Source organism: Ammospiza nelsoni, chromosome 1 (genome assembly GCF_027579445.1).
Source record: "Ammospiza nelsoni isolate bAmmNel1 chromosome 1, bAmmNel1.pri, whole genome shotgun sequence".
Lineage (NCBI taxonomy): Eukaryota > Metazoa > Chordata > Aves > Passeriformes > Passerellidae > Ammospiza > Ammospiza nelsoni.
Window position 1 is genome coordinate 145,724,051 of NC_080633.1, and position 17,435 is coordinate 145,741,485.

At 41.2% G+C, this 17,435-nt stretch overlaps 1 protein-coding gene across 1 annotated transcript in view; it reads right to left on the bottom strand.

Annotated features, from left to right (window-relative positions):
- Nucleotides 1-11,423, bottom strand: part of HHLA1 (HHLA1 neighbor of OC90) — a 15,133-nt gene extending 3,710 nt beyond the window's left edge. The window contains exons 1-12 of the mRNA XM_059479365.1: nucleotides 11,345-11,423; nucleotides 10,405-10,464; nucleotides 9,321-9,401; nucleotides 8,774-8,857; nucleotides 8,593-8,676; nucleotides 6,764-6,847; nucleotides 6,155-6,211; nucleotides 5,960-6,046; nucleotides 5,101-5,193; nucleotides 3,477-3,683; nucleotides 2,878-2,949; nucleotides 2,561-2,635 (exon numbers count right to left, since the gene is read on the bottom strand). Of these exons, the coding sequence (XP_059335348.1) occupies nucleotides 2,561-2,635; nucleotides 2,878-2,949; nucleotides 3,477-3,683; nucleotides 5,101-5,193; nucleotides 5,960-6,046; nucleotides 6,155-6,211; nucleotides 6,764-6,847; nucleotides 8,593-8,676; nucleotides 8,774-8,857; nucleotides 9,321-9,401; nucleotides 10,405-10,464; nucleotides 11,345-11,423 (1,063 nt within the window). The remainder of the gene's footprint in view (nucleotides 1-2,560; nucleotides 2,636-2,877; nucleotides 2,950-3,476; nucleotides 3,684-5,100; nucleotides 5,194-5,959; nucleotides 6,047-6,154; nucleotides 6,212-6,763; nucleotides 6,848-8,592; nucleotides 8,677-8,773; nucleotides 8,858-9,320; nucleotides 9,402-10,404; nucleotides 10,465-11,344) is intronic.
- Nucleotides 11,424-17,435: the final 6,012 nt, after the last annotated feature.

Consider the following 17,435-nt stretch of genomic DNA (forward strand, 5'->3'; position numbering starts at 1 on the left):
GAAAGAGAGAGAAAAGTGAGGGCAGCCTTGGTGTGATTGTCAACTACTTTTTTCCATTTTTGTGTAAGTAGCAGCAGGCCATGGCCATGTGTGGATAACCTACCTTACCTGCTGAGTATAATCCCCTTAGACAGTGTAATTGCATTTCCAGGTTCACATGTCTCACACACTTTATAGCTCTGGGCAATGCTATGTTATGTGATAGCACAGGTTATGAAGGTTAAATTTGGACTAATGAAGTTCTGTTGAAATAAGCTTGAGTCATCCAGTGCTGACAAGAATTTTAATATAAAATGGCATTCTTGGGCAGGAGGAAAATCAGGGCTCTACCAAGCTGAAAGAGAAACCATTTTCATTGCTATGAAACTATTTCTCTGCTGGCAGTGCTTGACCAAGATAGCAGGAGTATGTGAGGAGCAGGGCACAGACCCTGGCAGCTCCCAAACTCACAAGGCTGCTGTGAAAGCCAGCTGTGTCAAAGGCACTGCACAAATACCAGGTGAGATTAGCAGAGATGGGCATTTCTCTTCACCTCAGTAATTTCACTAAATGTCATTAGGCTTTGTCCCCTTAATAGCATTTGACACACCTTGATATTCTCCTACATGGAGTGAATGAAAAATTGATGATTCCTTGCTTATGTAAACACACTTCATATTAAAACCAAATATCAGAGCATGGGACAATGAGGTTTTAATATAAGTTGTCCCTGAAAAGTACTCTTAAAATTGATTAGAAATAATAAAGTTGATAAATAATTACAACTGCTGAAGGCCACCCTCCTACGAATTTCGGCCTCCACAGAAGTGGGTCCTCCTATCCTGCTAACCAGGCATTAAATGCTTTATTCAAGCCATGTGTTTTGCCAGCAGAAATTCAGTTTTATCTAGCTGCAAATTGAACATAGGCAATTTCAATTTGAAGTCATCTATGTGGGAAAGAGAAGTCAAACAAAAATGCTGAAAGCTAAGGAAATTGATTTGGTTTTCATTTTTGGCAATCACTTTAACACTGTATTTGCATAATACTGTATTTGTTTAATGATGAAATAATTGTCAATTAATTTTCTATTTAGTTTTTTTTATTGCAGAGTACATTCACATCATATCATTGAAATTTAAATTTTCACCCATTCATAGTAAAGCTTTATACCTCTTCTGTAATAACTATCTACTGTGAAATGTATTTTTTCATGTTCAGTAAAAAAGTTCATAAAGATAAATAAAAGTAGGAATTTATTTCAGAACTTTCTTTTCTAAAAATTCTTTTTCTTAAGAGATTGAATTAGTCAAGAGACCAGAAAAGGCAAGAACCACAGCTCCTGTGCAGAGATTTCCTCCTGTGTGTTTCAAATTGCCACATTATTGTCAGGAGCAGTGAAGTGTCCAACTTTTGCAATAAACAGACAGCTCTTTTATTAATTCAATATCACATCCCTGTGACACTGAGATTAAATTTTGCTGCCAGTGAAAACCAATGTTATGGTTACTGTGAATGATTCAGACTCAAAATATCCCTCCCTGCATGCTCTAATATGCACATGTACATGATTTATTAGTTGGCACCCACTTCTGTGATTAAAGAAATTAATTATTGGAATCATGAGTCATCCCTCAGAACAATGTGAATGCCCTTTCTTACTTAAGGATCCCACTGCTGGATTTATATCCCCAAATGTGTGATTGTTAGAATCAGGCAGGCAGCCTGTGCCTCCATGGCTCCTCACAGAGAGGCATTTGGTGACTCCAATTCACCCATCTCACTGAAATCCAGGTTTCCCACCTTTTCAAAGCATCCTAGGCTCTCCAGGGTCTATTAGTGCTGCACACCAGAGGAGGACTCTGGTGTTTGGAGCTCTTTAAACAGAAGTAAGATGAGAGAAAAAATAAAACTGATTTCAGAATTAAATAGCATTATAAGAGCTAAAAAGATGACCATGAAAATGCAAGTGATTTGCCCAGCATTTTAGTTCCTCAGACACTTCTGGTTTTATCTAAAACACCAAGCCTAAAGTATATTGAAGATCCCTGGAGGCCAGGCTGATATGTTATCTTTGCATTACCCAGCATCCATGCTTCTCCTGGACAGTCACCACACAGAAACAGAAGCAGATGAGAATTGAGCTTTCAGGAAAATCTAGTTGATGATGATCCTTTTTTAGCTGAGGAAAAAGTTTGCAGTATTGTAAATTCAGAACAATTCTGGGGGTTTCATGTGGCATGAGCTGATTTCATAATTTTGTTTATGACGAGATTTAAAGCATGATATTTTCTTTTGGAATGACATAAGAATGCATTCTCTGATAAACAATCAGTGCTAAAATTGCCCCACAGAGTACCCATGTTATTCTATCATCACAATATTATCTATGTCTTGAATTTGCAGCTGTGCACAATTCACAAGCAGATGGGAAGCAGTCCCTTGGGCATTTGGGGTGGTTTACATACATAAACTATCACAAGCTAATTAACCATGTATGTTTTTTGTGCCTGGGAATGTTTCTATCTTGCATGACTTGCAAACACACTGCTGTTTCTGTGCATGAGGTGCATTTACTCACTGGTAGCTGAGTAAAGTTTCAGTGTCACACCAGGTCGGTAGGAAGGTGGCAGAGACAGCACTGTGGAGGGCAAATCTGGGGGAGGGAAAAGAACAGAACTTGCTTTGGCATCTTAAAAACAAAAAGGCAGGTTGATTGAAGGAGCAGCAAAAAGGAATAAAATATACAACCCTGAACTCACGGTTCATTAGTAAACATTTACATGGACAGTGATGTTTAAACACATTATGAGTCATCTATTTCTATATATTACTTTCTATTTCATAAATAGAGTGTTTATGAAAACACACTTTGCTGCTATTTCAGATCAGTCTTACCTGGCTCTGTTTGCATCACTTTGCTGGCTTCTTGTGGAGACACTGTCTGCATCCAAAGCATGGACGTCTCAGCTGTGGGAACAGAGACACACCTTTCCTTTTATTCATTATTTATCTGTCTACTGAGAAGAATTTCTAGGTATGAGACAGCTCAACAGCCAGAGTCCCTCACCCAGTACTGCCAGTGAAATATATAAAAATGCCAGGATGAAATAAAAAAGAAAAATCTGTACTTGACTAAAACTTGAATAGCCTGTGGACTAGGGAAGGGCAGGGTTTCAAAAAGGCATCAAGAAGGCAAAAGAAGCATTTCTACATTGCTTTTTCACAGGTCTGTTCACCAAATTTGGAGCTAAATGTGGGGGAAGATCCAAGTGGCAGAGGTGTTTGTGGGAAGCAAGATCAGGTTTTTCCCCTAAAGACAAGAAACTACAGGATGGAACCTATAGCTGATTTTGGCATTTCTGCAATAAAGTAATGAACTCACTGGTAACCCAGAGGGGGCGTCCCTGAAGGGCTCTCCAAGCTCCACTCAGAGGCACCTGGCCAAGGCCCAGAGCAGTGGGGCAGGGCGGTTCCAGGCTCCTGGCCATACTCACTGGCGCTGGGCTGCAGGGCTGGCGATGGGGCCAGGCTCCCCCCGGGGCTCAGGGAGGGTCTGGCCATGCCCTGGGGCCTGGGAGCATCCACGTGGGGTGATGGAAACCACGAGTCTTTGGCTCCAGCTGTCCTTGGCCACAGCGGGAACCTCGCGGTGGGGATGGTGGGGATGCCTGCTCCTTTCTGGGCAAGAGGGGTCCTGGTAGCTGGAGAAGAGAGAGAGAGACAGAGAAAGGGCACCTCTAGCTATGATATTTTCTAAAAAATCCTTTCCTTAAGATTTTTTTCTCTTGAGAAGCTGAGAGGCCTCAAGAACAAAATGTAAACATTGATTATCTGCTGCTGTGGAATGCAGCAGGTGCATCTGTGATTGGTCTCATAGAGTTGTTTCTAATTAATGGCCAATCACAGTCAGCTGGCTCAGACTCCCTGTCCGAGTCACAAGCCTTTGTTATTCTTTCTTTCTTTTTCTATTCTTAGCTAGCCTTCTGATGAAATCTTTTCTTCTATCCTTTTAGTATAGTTTTAATATAATATATATCATGAAATAATAAGCCTTCTGAAACATGGAGTCGGATCCTCGTCTCTTCCCTCATCCTCAGACCCCTGTGAACACCATCACAGGCACCAGCAACTCCAACACACTGGGGGAGAATAATATCTAAAATACACCCAGAAAATCCCATCTACCCCTTGAGTGCTTCTCTGGCACTTGAGCAAGCACTTCTCCATTTCGTTTTAAGTACGGAAACACATGGAGTTCCAATAATATTTGAAATTTTAATTGACAACATTTTAATGTGTGAGTTTTCATAAACAAAGAAAGAAACTGAAATTTTCCTGCAGGGTTTTGGTTTTTCCTTGTACTTAAAAGCACAAGGAAATTAAGTACATAATTTGTGCTTAATTTCCTGAACTGCTTCACTATAGTAGAAAGAGAGAAAGGTCTTGTCTGTCTGAAGGTGAGCAGGCAGGTACTGGAGGGAAGATGCTGCAGATTGAGAACTGACACTCGTGGCTATGAGAGATAACAAAGGTGGGCATGTGGTTTAGGAAATTAAAAATATTTATAAAGGACAGCAGACTGCCTAGAGGAAATGCAGGCATTTTGTAGGAGAGAGATGCAGCTGCAGTGACAAGGATGTATGAAGTCAAGGTCGGAATTTCTATTGATTTCTACTACAAGTTAGCAGGTGCAAAGCCTTGATTTTTGGCTTCCAAAATGGGGCAGAGCAGCACTTTTCTGTCTTGTAGCCCTGTAGCAAAGTTAAATGTACTAAAGTTTATGAAATGCTCAAGTACAACTGAATGTCATATAAAGAAATAGAAAATAATACAGAAAAAAACCCATAGAAAATAAGAGGAAATAGTCTAAATAATCTTATTTTTGGTTTCAAACCAACAATCAGTTTTTCTCTTCTTCTCTGACTCTTTAGAAAACTTATTTTTTCTGGTAAAATGGCTTTTCGCAAGAGTTTCTCTATCCTCCAGCTCTTCAATGCATTACTGGCATCATCTGCTGATTCAGAGAAATTTTATGCTACCCTTCATTTGGAGCTAACATCACATGTCAAGACATTCATCAAGGGGAACACAAATTTAGGTCTGACAATATTTGCTCACATTTAAATGTCCACACATGTTCTGCTGATGAATCCAGTGTCTTGTCTGAGTCTTCCTGCAACTTCACAAAAGTTGAGAAAATCGAATCTAGGTCTTGGAGGTATGAGAAGACAAGGTTAGAGCACTCACTATCCACTGCATATTGTGTGAGAGAAAGGAAAGAAATCAGATTCTGCTACCATAGAAGCAGCTGTTGTTTCTAATTAAAAGGGGTTTTGGCCAAGTGTCATCTCTTTTTTTTTTGTTTGTTTGGTTTTGAAAAGAGAAACATCCCAGAGCTTTCAGCACACACAACTTGCCTCTGATTTCAGTTTGTCCTTGAAAATGGGAGACAGTGATGGGCAACAGTGAAAGGTGAGCACATGAAGTGCAGCTCAAACTGGCAAAGCAGTTTTGGGTGGAGGAGCCACACAGAACAATGACTGAATGTGTTCACCTCCACTCTGAATGTAACTCACGTAAAAGTAGGAGCTCATTTGTGCTGAGAGCTATGGAAGGCACCCAGTTAGATTTAGGAGCACTGGAGACCCTCCCCAGCCCAATGCTGAATTCTCTAAAAGCTCTCATCCCGGCAGGTTTTGTTTGTTGCTCCACCTGAAGACCTTGTAACAAATAATCTAAAGATTTGTAAAATTTACTGACATTTATGATATAATTACTGTATTAAATTTTCAACAATATAAAATATTCTTATAACTATAACCATATATATAATATTATGCAAATATATAAGCAATAATAAAAAATGAAATAATATTTATAGTAATGGTAATGAGGATGGAGTACTCATTGCAAGAGCAATATGAACATGATTTTCACTCAGGTTCCTGTTTCCTTTTATTCCCCAGGATGTACTTACCCAGGTCAGATGATGTGTTACTGGAAAATGTGTAATTAATAACAGGAGACTTATCTAGTATTTCCAAAAAATCAGACAGATTTTTCCCTGCAAATAGAAATGCTTACAAATATCAAAAAAAGTTTGTTTCCAGTATAAATAATCACTGAGGAAAACTAGGGCAATATTGTTGGGTGGAATGATTTTAACTTTTACCTGTCTGCCCTGCCATCACACAGATGTATATACAATCAGAGTCATTGCTCTGACGCACTGAAAGGCAAAAAAACATAAAAGAGATCATTGTTACCAGTTTTCCTTACAGGGAATTATCTTAAACAGTTGAAAGCACAAACAAAAATGGCATGTGGCTATGGCAGCTGACCAAGTATGTTCCTTCTGATCTAATTTTTGACAAAAATCTCAAACTACCATCAAATCCAAATGTTTGTATCTTCAGGAAAAAAGTTTCTATCTAATTAAAATTCTAAATTACAAGCATTTTTATATGGAAAAAAATCTTCAGATAATATAGCCCATATTATTCTCTGTGAATCAGAATTGCTCACAATATCAGTATATAATAATAATTCTCAAACCTACCAATCTTTAGTAATTAATTATAAAACATTTGAACAACATGGAAACATGTACATCTCTATATTATACACATGCATATTATATATGTATCTTGTTCCGTGTGTTGCAACAAAAATGCTGTTGAGTAAGAGCAATAGGCTTTTATCCACATTTTTGTGGTTGTTTTCATGCCAGGAGTAAATGAGACAGATAAGACAATGATAAATGTTCAAAGGAAATGCAAACCTGAGAGAATAGAAGTGGATTTGAAAATTTCTGTGAGATAACTGGTGGAGTTTCCAATGATATCAACAAGTAGAGCTGTAAAATCTAGACAACAAATAGAGAAAGTTTATTATTGAAAATATATCCTATCATGAATGCCAAGTCAAAAATTCACTCTTATATGTGATGATATTTTAGATATATGCTCATACAAGACAAAGCTTAAAATATTTTAAGATTTAAAAAGTTTTCCTGGAGTGGACTGGAAGAAACCATGAGAATACTTTCAGAAGTATATTTCAGAGATGATATCCAAAATATGTGTGTCTAAAAGCAAACTTAAGTGGAATTTATGTGTTCAAGAGAACATTTTAAATCAATGCTGTACTTAGTCTGCTTAAATGCAGGAGATCTAAAGCCTGCAGGCTTTGCCCGCTGTAATTGCCTGTCTGCTGTGTAGGAATAGGAATTGGATTTTTTCCTCTGGGGTCTGCTTCAGATACCCTGATGATTCAGATGTCAGCCCAAGAAATGGCTGATGGTGTTTTAGTGGTACTTGCTAGCAGTAACAGGTCACTGTTCTCACTTAGGGAGTGCTGGACCTGAGCCCTGAATTTTTACTGCTTTGGAGAATGCTCCAATCCCCAAAATATTCTGGATTTGCAACACAAAGATTAAAGTTTCTCTGTTATTCTCCAAAGCAAACTGGGTAATTATCCATCAAGGCCTGTGGGATATGTGGGTCCAGAGAAAGCCATGAAAGCCACTGTGGCTTGTGCAGGGTCACCACGTATGGCATAGAGGGTTTGGAGTCTGCTCTGCAGCTGCTGATCTACTCTTGATCCCCTGCATTAACCGTCTGAAGAATCCAAACACTCAGATGCATCCTGAAATGTTAAATTCTGTGAAATCAGGGGTGTGAATGAGGATTTCAGGTGAAGGGTTTGCCCAACAGTACTTTGTAGTCCATTCAACAGTTCTATGAAGATGTTAGTGCTTGCTTTTCCCTTCTCTTGGGCTCATTGAGGTTACTGGATGGAGGAGTGTGCCTCTTGTTGATGGAGGGACAAAACTATCCTTTGTCACCTTAAAAGGAAAGAACCCCAGAAGTTTCTCTCCTCAATTAAGTGAAAAGACACCTCAGAGGACCCAGGAGACTTCACCTCAAACTTAAAGATAGCTAATTAGACAGAAGCCAAAAAGTCTTGCCTGGACAATTAACTAGAAAAGGACGTGAATAAAGAAACCAAGGGCTTTTGTAAAGTGTTTTACCAGGAGCAAGAACATTTAGCACCTGGCTCGGATTTTCTGTTTGTTATATTGCCTTTTATTAAACCTTTTTGTTTACAACACTGCAAAGAAGCCACCCTGCTGATTTTTATGCCTCCAAGGGTAGCTGAACTGTCTTGGGTGTGTTATGGGCCTCTGAGAGCTTATTAGACCTGGCTTATTAACCTAGAAGTTATTAAAACAACTGGAAGCTTCTCTGTTGGTGCAGAGAAACCCTTGTTCATCTCCTCTAGGTTTTCTCAGGAGAGAAAAAGTGGCCAAGGTGAGGTACCACATAATGCTGGTTGTCTCTCCTGTGCTGCAATTTGTATTTCCAAGGAGGAAAGGGAGGGTTTTGCCACCCAAACCACACCAGTCACTTGACTCCATCCCAGGCTGGTTGCAGCCACCTGAGGCTGTGGATTAGAGCAGCCACTCCTTGTGAGTTATGGCTGTTGGCCTCAGTGTGGTGGTGGAAATCATAAGGATGAATTCTGCAGAATTCGGACTACAGCCTTCAGCTCCAAAGGAAATAATTCAGCTTAAGCACATGCAATTGCCAACCTCTTTTGTGCACCCACCTGTCAAGTCATTTGTCACATTATTCACACAGTAGCAGTAGTGCATAGGGAACTTGCCAGGGTCAATATTTTTTGCATTAGAGACTGGAGGGAGAGATAGAGGAAAAAAAAAAAATCAGTGTGTTGTGGCCCAGGCTGTGGGAGAGAAGCTGCTGCAGAGCTGAGCAATGCCAACACTCACTGTTGTAAATGGTGACTGACACTTTGTGGAAGGCAAACGAGCTGTAAGAGGTGATGCTCAGCAAAGAGAAGAGTTTCTTGGTACCTGCAGAAACACAGGTCCATGCTATTAGTGCTGGGAATAAATGGTGAGAACAGCATGTTTTGACTCTGCTCATTTAGTGTCTAAAGGATTCCCAAGGTGCCAGCATGATACAGCTGCCTCACACCCAGTCCATTCTCATTTCCACTGAAGGAAGGATCATTTGCATTGCTTCTTCCTTTTGATTTTGTTTTCCTTTTAATTGAAATGTACACTGGATTAGAAAGTGCTTTTGAAAGGCGTCCCACAAGTAATTATATTGTGTCTATATATAAACCCACACCAATTTCCAAGTTCTCTGGGGTAGACAGCCATCTGCATGATAAATGCACAGAGGTAACATGCTCCTGGAAACAACTCTGGAGGCTGACAGCACATGTTTACAGCTTCTCCTGCCAGCACCTGTGGTGCCTTTTCTCCTGCTCTGCTGGGCTGCAGCTGTGACCTGCCAGCTGTGTCCCTTTACCTCTGAGTGCAGTGCTCAGCATCCCGTTCACCAGCTCTGTCAGGTTAATGGCAGCCAGGTCCAGGGACTTTGCAGGCAGCTCTGAAAGAAAAGGGGTGCATGAAGGCAGAAGGAAACAGCTGTGCAGCCACTGCTCATGTGTGCTAGAAATCTGCCAGAACCGGAAAACCAAAATACACGTTTGGGGCGTACCAAAAAAACACTGATGGGAAAGTAAAATTCCACCATGGAGATGAGTCTAGGGAATAGCAAGATACAGCAGCAGTAAAATGGTGAGCCAAAATTCTGCCAGCTGTGCCCTTGACCATGTCCTTGAGCAGCTGCAGGACCCTGCCAGCCCTGGCATGCTGGTGCCCTCCCCTGCAGGGCAATGGGTGTTTGCTGCCAACAGAGCAGCAGATCTCACCATGCAGGTCACAAAAGGCAGAGAAAGTGCCTAGGAAAGGGTCCACCTTCCCCAAACCTGCCTGAAAATATAGATTTTTGTTTTTCACCTGCATTGATGGCTATACTGCTTGCTACAACAGAAAAATTTTGCTGTAGTCAAATCACTCTTTTTATCTTGTTTTATTTCTGTTGTTGTTGCTTATTTGACTTTTCCCAAGTCTTTTCAAAGAGTTTTTTTTTGCTTCCCTCCCACAAAGTCATGCAGGAGCAGAGCAGTGCAGTGTCTGTGTGAGGGAGGAAGGTGTGTGTGAGCATGACAGAGAGAGGAAGAACAGAGCAGGACAGAAAAAGAAGCACAGAAAGCTGAGATGAGAACAAAATTGAATTTGGGGAGAAGAGCAATTTTCCAATGACATCAGCACTATTTATAACCAGCATGATGCACCCCAGGGCTGAAAGCAGCACTTGTCCACAGCATAGAGGAGAGAAAAGGAAAAACAAAAGGGAATGAAGAGCTGGGAAGGAGAGAAAGGAAAAAGAGAAGAGCAGATTTTGGGAAGGACAGTTGTTAACATGGCCAGGGACTGGACTGGGTGGGCTGGGGCTCACAGACTCTGCAGGAGCAGGGTCCATCTGCACAGCACCTCCCACTCCCATTACCACCCTGGCTCTGGGCTCCTGATGTGCTGCCTGTTACCTGCAGTAGCCAGCACTGCCAATTGCTTCTCTTTCTCGTTTTCTTTTCTTAGGCACGAAGCTGCAAAGGGAAGAAAGAGACTGAGAAACAGTTGTTGAATTTGCCCCTCAATAATCAAAATAAAAAAATATAGTAGTGAATATTTGCAGAGATCTTCACTAGGCTTGCACCAAGAATTTCTGCAAGGTAAAGAGTAAAATAAGGCCAAATGCAAATAAATCTTCTGTTCTCTGTGTATATTTGTTAATCAGAGGAGTCATGCAATTGAGGATTGTCCTCAAGGGCTGTGTTGCAGGAGGAATGGGCTGAAACTGGGCTCAGGAGATTGGACTGGGTTTCTGGGATCACTTGGTGACCAGCTGAGGTGTACAGCAGTAAATGAGAGACTGCAGGACAAGTTGAAGATATGTGTTGGATTTAGGTTACCTATCCCACCGGAGGAGAGCTGAGTGCCTCCTAAGAGTAATCCCAAAGGCTCTCCAAAGGAGTCAGTGCTAGAAAATGCTAATCTGCCATGCTAATCTCAGCCCATCTAAATTCCCCTTTATGTATGTTTACAAAGGAGAAATACCCAGTAGGCAGTGTATAATCCAAGGCTTATAAATTGTGATGTTGTATTAATCAGCTGTATTAAGAACTCTCAATTAGTCAAAGTTAAATCTGAATTGACAGTCTAGGTGGTAGGAGCTCTTCTATAACCCTTCCCTCTCTTTCCTTTTAAACCTTTCTGATTCCAGATTCTCAGCATGGGATTTAGGAACAGGCATCCCCTGCTCTGCTCTGCTCTGCGGAGTGACACCAGCCCTGCAGCTCCAGCCCTTCAGTGTTCCCTGCACAGGGGGAAAGAACCAAACCTGCCACAGATGTGGGAATGGGGCTGTGGGAGCAGCAGGGAATATACTGGGGAATCCTCTGGGGAGCACCAGCCCATTGTCCTTACCTGTGCTGAAAACCAGAAAGAGACACAGGAATCCCAGGCTCATCTTCACTGCCACCTGCCAGCAGAGCCCCTGCATCATGGATGCTGACTTCCAGCAGGTCTGGCTGCTCTAGGAGAGAGAAATGCTCTTTTGGTGCTGGTAAAATTTTTAACATTGAGCAATTTTGTCCAGCCCTTGTCCCAGAATGATTTAACCACAAGAGAAATATCTGATTTCTGTGATGCAGAGAAAGATTGGTGTTGGAAATGACAAAGGAGCAGAGACCCCACAATCAATATTTCCTCTGTGCCTGTGGGTGCCTCTTGATTTTTGAGTCCTACCCAACTGGCTTTTCTGGGGAATTGGTGATGTTATCAACACAACCCTCTTCTCTGACAGGATGAGCTGTGCCTAAAAGGCACCTGACACAACAACTGCCTAAAGCTCTTCTATTAAAAACAAGGTAAAATTTGCTTATGTTTGGTTTCAGACCACGAATGTCAGCTGAAGTTCTCTTCCATAGAAATGTTGTTTTTCTGATCATTCCTGATTTTGTATTTCTGAGTTACTATCACCAGGTTGTGTCCATACTGCCTTGCCTATCTGCTTGGTAAGGATTAACAGTGTTCTGCCTTTCAGACCATGAGCTGCTTTCCAGGTTTCAAAGACTTAATTAGCTGGCTAGGGAGGTGGGGAAAAAAAGGTTTCTTTTCATGTTTCCCCTGTGTTTGTAATATCAGAACATGTCAAATAACTCTGTAGTTGTCAGAAAATAAGGGATGATATGAAAATAAAAAAAAAAGCCCAAAATTTTTTAATATCCTCTTGGAGCAGCTAATCTTACAAGTATGTGGAAAAACATTATCTTGAAGGTAATACTGTTTGATTAGAAAAATATTATCATCATATTTAAAATATTTTTCATCTTGAAGTCACTAGAGAATTCAAACATTCAAAAAATGGCTTATTTGTATTTAGTGGCTCTAAAGAGACTCTTCCTTGGTATGGTGGAACAATACTAAATATTTCTGTGTTGGAAATGTCTGTGTTTGCTGGTCTGATGAGACAAAGGTGTGTAAGTGCCAGCTCTGCTAATCCTAGCAAAGCTCTGAGAGCTTTCAAGCAGTTCATCCTACCTTTTCAGCCCATCTGCCCAATCCTTTTTACTCAGACCCAAGCCTGGACTCATCCACAGTTTCTGCACAGCATGTTCAGAAGAAAGGAACTGAGGCAGAAAGTGTTGGCCAAATCCCATTCCCAGACTTCATTCTCCATCACCTTTCTATGGAGGAATTATGCATGGACAGAGTCCACTATCCCATGGACAAGTCTAGCACCAAAAATCGTAAACCTGGCTTTTCTTGCAACAATATTTGGAATCTGGCAAACTGCTAGACTACAGACCATGAAAATATTGCTGTCATGAAAATCCCAGGGCCTGACTCTCTGGCAAGGCTATCCCTTCTTTCACTCTCTGGTGTTATGAAGCTTCCTGGAACTGGTAACAGCTTTTTTTTTTTTTTTTAATTTTTTTTTTTTTTTTTTTAATGTATCTGTGGACTCTGTAATTAGGGGAGAGCAGTGTGTTAGCTCAGTCCTGCTACCAGGTTGATGTGGTGGAAGCAGTGGAGGTGTAGTCTGCATGGAGATTGGTATAAAACCAACCCACATCTCTGGATTCTGATAATTTTTTTGTTGTCTTTGGTTTGGTTCAATGAAATAGAGAGGAGTTAGTGAGAGATGCTCCTCTGTGGAGCTGAGTGTGAGACAATGGCGCTTTGCAAAGCAGCAGGGAGGTGGCTGTTGGGGAGAGCAGGCTTGGGGAGGTGGAGAGTTGGGTGATCATGTAAAGGGAGGTTTGTAACTGCATGTGATTTGGAGCAGGGGTCTGTGGTGGCTGGTGCATCTAGATAATCAAGTCTACCATGAAAGGGGAACTATTGGGTTGTGTCTTTGAGGTGAGAAGTGGGGTGATTTGCTCCTTTTATTAGAACTTCATGAATTTTGATTGTACTATGAGAAATGTCACCTTAGCTCTGCAAATTCTGCATTAGGATGAGTTGTGCTTTGTGATGATGGTCCAGTGTTATGGGCCACAGCCCCTCTGAGCAGGTTCCCCCTGAGCTGTTCCACGCACGCAGGAGTGACCAGGCTGCAGAGCCAGTGCTGTCCCTGTGCACACCAACCCAAGGGACACCAGCAGGAAACACAGACAGCACAAGTGCTGCCACTGAGCTGTCCCTGAGGGGCAAGGCTGGCCAGCCTGAGGGGCTCTGCAGCCCTGACTGGTAATGACCCCACACCTCTGCCCTTGAAGATTTTGGCTGCATGGCAGGTGAAAGACCCAGACCCAGGAGGTGGGAGAAGAGGGCCCTGCCCCATTTTCAGTCTGTCCCTACAGATCAAAGCCAGTGTTCATCCACAGTGAGGAAACTTGATTTCCAGGACCTGCTTTGAGGAATGTGGGTTCTGCTGGGTCACCAGTGAATCACACTGGCACTGAAATCCCTGGTGAGAGCATTTCACAGACTGAGAAAGCACCACTGTTTTACAAAGGTTCATAAGTAAAAGGGTAGATAGCAGATAATTTCCTCTCAGAGATCTAACTTAGATTTATTTAAACTGGTCAGAGTTGTTCATGACAGCAGAAAACAGGGGAAAATCGTTTAACAGAGGACTTGGTGTGGGAAGTAAGAGCAGGGTCTAGAGACACCACATTCCTAAAAGACCGAGAATAGGCAAGAGGATTGACACATGAAGGGATCATCTATTTTAAGAGAGAGAGAAAAGCTGTAAAAATACAAACAGAATAGAGCAAGACAAATTGTGCTTGGAAGCATTCTCCACACACTGGGTGAAGCTTTCTTGCTCACCTGAATTCTCAGTTCCCTGCTGTCCTCCCCACTGAGCTACTCCTCTGTGCTAATCAACACACACAATTTTCTGCACACTGAGCTGCTCCTCTGTGCTAATCAACACACACAATTCTCTGCACACATAGTGCTGATTTCCAGCAGGAATTTAGAGAAGGCATCACCTGGCCATATCACACTACAGACTCAGCCAAGCAAAACATCTAATGATAGGGACAACAGGCAAACATAACTTGGAAGGATGGATCACAGTAAGACACATGCTGTTCTACTTCTAGCAAAGAAATATTGAGTATTGTTGCTACAAAATGATGGAAAATCCTCCATTCATGAGAGTGCTTGTTTTGCATGAATGCCATTTTTAGCACTGGTGTGTTCCCTGACATCAAAAAACGCTTAAAAAGAAATTGCAGATATATCTCAATACTTGGGATATCACTCCAAAATGAACTACCCTTGCTCCTTATTGGATAGAGGCTTGATTTAAATTTGAAGCATCAGCTTTTAGTTGCTTCCCAAAATCTTTTTCCAGCATTAACTCTCTGAAATTTATGCTGTCCAACCAAATCTCAAAACCATGTGTGTCAACTATTCCTAGAACTGTTGCCTGAAATATCTTATCTCTCAGCGATGTGGATATTAGTAATGTTAACTCTTGTAATACACGTCACATTTGCGTTACTCTGGTTATTCAATATCCAATTTTATTTATCAGGGACAAGCCTTTATGACTTTGCAACTGTATCTCTCTGGAAGTGACTCCACTGTGATGACTGAAATACATGTCCAGGTTGCAAATATGAAACCCTCATTGTCCTCCAGACCAAAATCAGCATTTTCATTCCAGACTATGCTGAGATCCACAGGTGCCTGCAGCCCCGAGCAGGCAGACAAATCCCATAAACTGACTCAGAGAAGGTTTTCCTTCCAAACATTTGTCTGATAAAGACTGAGGGTCAAGCCTTTGGTTACAAATTCTCCTTCAGCTCTGCCACTATAACAATCCTCCTCTGTTTATTTTAAGCTGAATGATATTAGTAGAATCTATTTTATTTAGAACTGTTGATCCAGAGTTCCCTGAACTGCTGAATTGGAGATTTTAATCCAGTTCAAATTACTTTTATACACTCATGCAGACCTCTTATTAAATCCTTCGCTGTTACTCTGGGTTAACAGCAATCTTAAACCAATGTGTTTATTAGCTATGCTTCAGTAGAGCTCCTTTTAATGTGACACGTAACCATGAAGTTTAAATAGTTCTCATTTTTCCTGTACCAACGTATTGCACTCCAGTATCAAGCAGTTTCCTCACGTCTTCACGCTTAACAGAGCAGAACAGAAATCAAGAGAACAAAGAAATAGAAGAGGAAAGTCCTTGAGTACAAATTTCCTTACCTTCATTCAGTTGCAACATCTAAAGGTCATGTCTCATTTTAAGCACACCATCATCCACAAAGTCTAAAGAAATATTTCAAGTTAATGTGAAAATATGCCTGTGTTACAATTGCATGCTTCATTACATTGATACAATTCCTTTTTAAGTTCAGATTTATTTGTGTGAGAATGCAATATAATGCAATAAATATACATTTAGTAAAAAAAAATAATTTAATTTGCTACATTTCCACTGAGCATTAATAGCACAGCTGAAAAGGTTTCCTCTAAGTACAAGTAAAACCACCAAGATCTGGAATAGTTAATATCAACTTACCTGATTTCTCATGACAAAAATTGTTATCTTCAGAGCCTATACAACACTGGAAGTTATTTCCAGCTGTTAATAAACACTTTGTGAAAAACTTTGAGTAGACAGGCTTGATAATCTTTCCCTAAAATCCTGTGAAAATTGTTATCCTAAACCCTGAAGGACTAACCAGAGGTAACACAATCATGAGCACACAAAGTGCCTGTTGAATCCTGCATGGAAAGGCTCTGTGGCAGGTCAGGTGGGGATTGGAAGCTCCTTTTGGCAGTAGAATTGAATTGTGGAGGATTTTTTTTTCCCTTTTAAAGGAACAGCTCTGTTTACTGCAATTAGACCCATGGCACCTTTGATGGGGAGAGGTAGGCAAGGGTGAGCCCCTCTGGAAAAGCTTTAGCTATCCTTCAGGTCAAACAAGGGACATTGTCAAGAGGGCAGAGATGACACCTGAAGTGTATCTTAAGTATGGAACCTCAAAAGGAATAAAATGTGAGTTACAACAGGAAAAATTGCCTGGAATCATGGTTAGGTGATGAGGAAGAGAGATCTGGTCAGAGCAATGACATAAGGCAATTTTTGTGATGCTGAGTGATGTTCAGTAGTATCCAAGGGAAGATCACTGCTGGAAACAGTCAGTAAAATTCTGCTACCATTTACTCCAGTGGGCTGGAAATAATTCCTCTGAAATCAGTGAGTTTAGGTGCAGCCTGGTTAAAAGCCAATAATCCATTTAGTAATTTTATCACAATCCACCAAACGTTTCAACTTGTGAAACCACTCAAAACGTTGTAGCAATTAATAAGGGGAATCTAAGTGGGTTCACAGTCAGTTTATGAAACAAAAAGTGCTTTAGCAACCATTTTATGTGTGTGGTTGAGCTGTGTCTCTGTCTGTCTAACAATCCTGCCTCAACCAAGAACTTCAGATGCTGCAAGGCAACTGCAGCCTCATTTAACAGAGCTGTAGCTGGTCTATAAGATACCCAAATGTCTGTGCACAGGCAATCACAATTTTTCCTTGTTTTCATTGACTCTCTTTTTCACAAAAAAAAATTATGTGGTGGGTGTCACTGCATCTAGTATTATTTAATTCTGTATGGAATTTAATGCTGTGAAAAAAGGAAAAAATTTGAGACTGAATGCTGCAGCTGGAGGAATATGGAAGCACCTTTTCTTTGACAAGACTTACTTTTACTGACTTAATTACCAGTTGCTCAATAGCACATCAAGAAGGCTGGGATGAAAGTCCTCTCTGTAACAGCTGACAAAACCAGGTATAGCCAGGAAAATGTGTGTGCTGGGATCAGTTCCAGCCGTTTGATGTTTGCCTGTGAGGATAATTAGACTTTCAGCAGGTTTTGCCTCATGCTGTGTTTTACCCTGGGACTCTGTAATTTTAACTTTCCTCAGCTGCTGAGCAATGCTCAGGTGACCTGGGAGGGGGCTTTTGTTCAGCCCCAACTTTGACTCTTGGGGACAATGCTGTGTTCTCACTCAGAACATCACTCTGGGCAAGCAGCTTTCTCAGGAGTATAGT